The sequence below is a fragment of the Elephantulus edwardii genome, unplaced genomic scaffold (assembly GCF_000299155.1).
Source record: "Elephantulus edwardii isolate Elephantulus edwardi_28Jun2011 unplaced genomic scaffold, EleEdw1.0 scaffold00208, whole genome shotgun sequence".
NCBI lineage: Eukaryota > Metazoa > Chordata > Mammalia > Macroscelidea > Macroscelididae > Elephantulus > Elephantulus edwardii.
This window is the reverse complement of record NW_006399958.1, coordinates 1,431,245-1,436,538: the sequence shown is the minus strand read 5'-3', so window position 1 is coordinate 1,436,538 and position 5,294 is coordinate 1,431,245. Positions and strand designations below refer to the sequence as shown.

Sequence of the window (5,294 nt, the reverse complement as noted above, 5' to 3'; positions counted from 1 at the left end):
GAGAGGAGAAGAGAAGAGAAGAGAAGAGAAGAGAAGAGAAGAGAAGAGAAGAGAAGAGAAGAGAAGAGAAGAGAAGAGAAGAGAACTCTCTATCACAAATCACCAATCAGGAACAAACTGTGAAGGAAGAAGGGGGTAGACCCCAGCGTGGTCAGTTTAAAGTGCTTAAGGAGGACCAAAAAAAAAAAAGTGCATGAGGTCAGTTAATGGGAAATGGTGATAAGATCTTAACTGAGCTTAGCCAAGAGTTGGCTAACTTATGGGGTGTTTGTAATAACCCCTACAAGCATGAATGTCCTCTCGCAGACATACATACCACTTAGCACATTCTGTTCTCACCCACGGGCTGGTTAGTTACCAGTTTGCTCTCTCAGCTCCTTCTAAAAGGAAATTTCTGCTGTCACCGGACTCTTCTAGAAGATCCCTTCTGGGTCTGCTGCTGTCTTCACTGTTATAGTCTTAGACCTGTTCTTGTAGTTGATTATTGATCTCTCTTCCTGTCTCAAAAGATAACTGTGGTTTTGGCTGTTCAGACAGGGAACTACCATGGCATGTCAGTTTCAAGACACAGCACACCCAGAAGGGCCAAGAATTGACCAATCACCTCCTGCAAGTCACTCAATGTGCATAGAGAGGCCGCCAATCCCATTAAGAGTAGATCTGAAGCCTGTCCTATCCTGTGCCATCCTCATGACCTCTGACATGTGAGCCCCTTCCTGAAGTCACTGTGTCATGCCATCTGTGGAGAGAAAGAGACCAATCACCAAGCCGACTAAAGCTCAGAAAGAGGTAAACAAGTATCAAACCGGCAAGTCTGTTTACAGTTTACCCAGAAAATGTCAAGCAACTTGGAAGAAGGTAACAACTCAAAAAAACCCTTGCTTTCTGTCCCAGTTTGCATCTCCACAGAACTAGGCTAAAGGTAACTCTGGGAGATTTAGCCTAAAATAATCTCCCAGGATGTTTTTGTCAAAGAATTGTCAAAGAACCAAAATGTAAGCCCACATACACTCAGGTGATTCAATGATTAAATACGTCATGTGCTGTGAGTTCTGGGGTCAAGTGTAGGGCTTTTTGAAGCCAAGATTCAAGCCCTCATCTAATTGGAGATCTTGTATGTGTCCCCCTACAGAGGCCCTCTCCAAGCCCACGGTGTCCTTGGTGTCCGAAGACCTGAACTTGACTTTGGGCAGTGACTTGGTCCTGCGCTGCCAGGGTCCAGTAGCTGGAGCCACGTTCGTGCTTCTCAAGGAGACTGCAAAGCGCCCCCTGAAGGTGATGAGCTCAGCAGGACACGGCGTGGACTTCAGGATCCCAGACATTGGGGTGCACGTTTCTGGGAACTACAGCTGTCTCTACCTGGAAACTAGAAATGGACCCTCAGGATCTGGATTGAGTGAACCCCTGGAACTCCGTGTAGAGGGTAAGATCCCTAGAAGGGGACACAGCAGAGGCTGGACTGGTCTTAGGACAGCAGCAGAAGCAAGTGTGGGATTTATCATAGTCAAATCACATGGGATGGAGGAAGTGACAGGTGGACTTGGACACAGCTCCTGGTCAACCTGTCACCTCTTGTACCTGCCTCATCTCCACCAGGGCCCAGCTGTGGTCCTGTATAAGGGGTTTCCTGTCCCCAACAGAGAGAGCTGGATTTCCAAGCTCAATGAACCCACTCCTATGCTCATTCATCAATCTGTACCCCAAAAAAGGGAGCAATGGAGAATCTATTCACACCTCAACTCCTTGTAGCTCTCTGATGTCCAGCATAGGCTCTAAATTCATGTCCTTGAGAAAAAAAATCACTGTGAGTGTCTATCCTTTGCATCATCTAAGGAACCAGAAACTCTAGACCTCTGCCCTTAAAAAGAGAATCAATGTTTCCTTTAACTAAAACTAGATCTGCCTCTTATATTGACTTTTTGCTAGATCCGTCTATTATTCTTTTGTTATTCTTTTGGTTTTTATTATTTCTTATTAAAAAAATATGATAGGGCCCCGCACAGACATCTCTTCTGAGGGTCACATTGAGCTGCTGCTGCTTTGAGGGAAGTCTTTAGAAATCACCACCATGGCGGAAGACATTAAGACCAAAATCAAGAACTACCGAACTGCCCCTTTTGATAGCCGCTTTCCCAACCAGAACCAAACCAAGAACTGCTGGCAAAACTACCTGGATTTCCACCGCTGCGAGAAGGCAATGACTGCCAAAGGTGGCGATGTCTCCTTGTGTGAATGGTATCGGCGCGTATACAAGTCCCTCTGCCCCCTGTCCTGGGTGTCAGCCTGGGATGACCGCAGGGCAGAAGGCACATTCCCTGGGAAGATCTGAACTGGCCCACCTTACCCCTCTGCCGGAATCTTAAATTGTGACTTAACTAATAATAAAGACTTACTGGAAAAATGTAAAAAAAAAAAATATGATAAATCGTTGACCCAGAACTCAGCACTGTCCGATAGGACTTTCTGGAGAGATAGAGATGTCCTCTGTTGGTATGGGCTGAGATAAAAGCTACTGGATGCAGGTAGCCATGAAGAATTTGCCACATGATTCCTGTGAGTGAGAAATGGGGCTGAGCGGTTGAGTGAGTGAGTGAGTGAGTGAGTTAGTTAGTTAGTTAGTTAGTTAGTTAGTTAGTTCCCCCCCTCCCAAATTTGATAGTAATTGAGTTAAAATGCTACAGACTAAATTGGTTTTCTGTTCAACAATTTATATACCTTTCAGCTCTGGGCAGTGATTATAACCCGTTCCATCTAACAGCACTCTTCCTACTTCGTCTTTGTATTTCCTGTTTCCACTACTCTTTCTTTTCTGCCCCTTCTGCCTTCTGAGTTACCTTTTCGGGGAAATGCTGTTCTGTTATGTTCGCTAGTTCCAAAGAATGTGGATCACCGTGATGGTACTGATCTTCTTATAATTCTGTCCATTCAACTGAGCCATTGATTTCAGGTCCAAGCTTGTACAGTAATTAAGAACCACAGACTCCAGGGGAAATGGTTTTTTCCCCCAATGATGTTTAATTTAAATAACGTGAACCTCCCTGGTGTTTATGATTGCCTTTTAGGTCTGTATATTATTTGGTGATTGGTTTTGTTGTTGGCTTGTTGGTTTGGTTTGGTTTGGTTTTTTCCTCTTGTTTGACTGGAAGCTGAGAATCAAGGAAGAGATTTGCTCCAACTTTTGCAAGATGATCAAAGAACATAGTTTTAGGGAGAGAAACTAACTTCCTGATGAGTTTGAAGGTAAATGAATGTGGACCTCCAGGGGGCCAACTCTGTGTGTACATCACACTCACAACACTCCTATCCAGTCCAGACAGAAAGACGTCAGAGCTGGAACCATGTTGGGTGTGAGTGGACATTGAGTGTGAGCACAGATGAGATCTTTTCTGCCCCTTGAAAGTCCGTCATGGAAATCCCTAGCTCTAAGAGAGATGCAAATCAAAACAGCTATGAGATATCATCTCACCCCAGTCAGAGTAGCAAAATTTGACAAAATAGCAAGCAACAAATGCTGGCGAGGTTGTGGAGAAACTGCAACCCTTATTCACTGTTGGTGGGAGTGTAAAATGTTGCAACCACTGTGGAAGGCGGTACGGCACTTTCTCAAAAAGTTGCAAATAGAGATACCATTTGACTCAGCAATTCCACTACTGGGAATACACCCCAAAGAGACCGTAACTGGCACCCAAGTCACACTCATGTTTATCGTGGCTTTTTTCACAATAGCAAGGAGTTGGAAACAACCTAAGTGCCCATAAACAAACGAGTGGATAGAGAAGCTCTGGTATATTTACACAATGGAATACTATGCTGCATTGAAAAACAAGGAACTCATGCAATATTATTCAAAATGGGTGACCCTGGAGGACATTATGCTGAGTGAAATATCTCAGTCACAGAAGGACAAATACTGCATAGTGCCCCTGTTGTAAAATAGAACTGTCTTCGGGGATGGGGGAAGACTGAGAAAGATAGGTTAAATTATATACTGCATTGAAACAGACGAGGGAGAGAACTATTTAAAAGGGATATGTGGTTAGGTATTATTGTCATGACAGGAGTCCAGAACGAAGGCTGCACAGTGGAGTGGACTTGGGGAGAGGGATTGTATAACAATGAAAGAATTTTTCTTTTACTTTTCAAAGAGAAGAGCAAATTGTGGGGGGGAGGGCAGGGAGAAAAGTGCAGCAATGAATGAATGGAAATTCAAAATCTCTGTAAATGTTCATTAAAATGAATCATAAAGTTAAGAAAGAAAAAAAGAAAGAAAGTCCACGATGAACTTTCTAAGACCTCAAACTCCGTATGTGTTGGCCCTCTCTCTTCCAGGTTTGATGCCCAAGCCCTTGCTCTGGTCAGGGTGGACAAACCTTGTGGCTCCTGGACTTGATGCAACGCTGTACTGCATGAGCTCGTTCCCAGACATGGATTTTGATCTCTTGCGAGCAGGGCAGGTGTTACACTCTTCCAGGAGTCCTTCGGGCAGCAGGATAGCGGAGTTTATCCTGTTCAACGTAGAGCACCAGGATGCGGGGAACTATAGCTGTCGCTACTACCTTCCCGACGGACAGTCCTCGATCAGGTCTGAGGAGAGTGACCCCTTGGAACTCCAGGTGGAGAAAGACTCATTCTGAGCTGCCACCTGCATGCTGTCTCTCGCGCCTTTCCCCCCCCCCGTATCTCAGGTACCCCACTTTGCTTTTCCTGCACAGTCATGTAGAACTGCTTGTTCCTTCCTCATGTGTCTGTTTTCGGTCTCCTGAGCCGCATTTCTACTCTGGATCCTGAAGACACACACAGCTCCGAGGATGTTGGGTTTTGATTGAACTTCTAGGGCACCAAGAATATCATCCCAAAAAGCCAAACCTACTCCATCAAGCGGGTTCCAACCGTGGAGACTGTCACGGGTTGTATTGAGTATCCCCCAAAATACCTGTATATATGCTATAATGTGGAAGGATGTACCTCTATCCCCATGACCTGATAAACTGAATATATTTAAAAGGATTAAGGGGGAAATGGTACACTCTTTAGCCTCATCCCAGTAAGGGAAGTTTTCCTTAGCGTGTGTAAAGTAAAAACAGAGGAAAGTGAGTTGAGATGGAGAGGACCTCAGTGCTACCAAGAATGCTGTTCCTTTTGGGGGTTGGACCCCTATAATACTGGGCTATTGGATATGAGATTTGGGATATCAGATCCCCTTGAAAGCCAGATGCATGAAGATTTCCAAAGAATGTTTGGGTTACACACGTTTAAAGAAACAAGGTCATTCCTCCGCAATAGGAGAGAGAGAG

General features: G+C 44.8%; 1 protein-coding gene and 1 pseudogene across 1 annotated transcript in view; both read left to right on the top strand.

Moving 5' to 3' along the window:
- Positions 1-1,619, top strand: part of LOC102862358 (alpha-1B-glycoprotein-like) — a 7,750-nt gene extending 6,131 nt beyond the window's left edge. Inside the window, exons 6-7 of the mRNA XM_006897348.1 lie at positions 1,133-1,423; positions 1,597-1,619. Of these exons, the coding sequence (XP_006897410.1) occupies positions 1,133-1,423; positions 1,597-1,619 (314 nt within the window). The remainder of the gene's footprint in view (positions 1-1,132; positions 1,424-1,596) is intronic.
- A 449-nt stretch (positions 1,620-2,068) lies between these two features.
- Positions 2,069-2,329, top strand: LOC102865466 (annotated as a pseudogene).
- Positions 2,330-5,294: the final 2,965 nt, after the last annotated feature.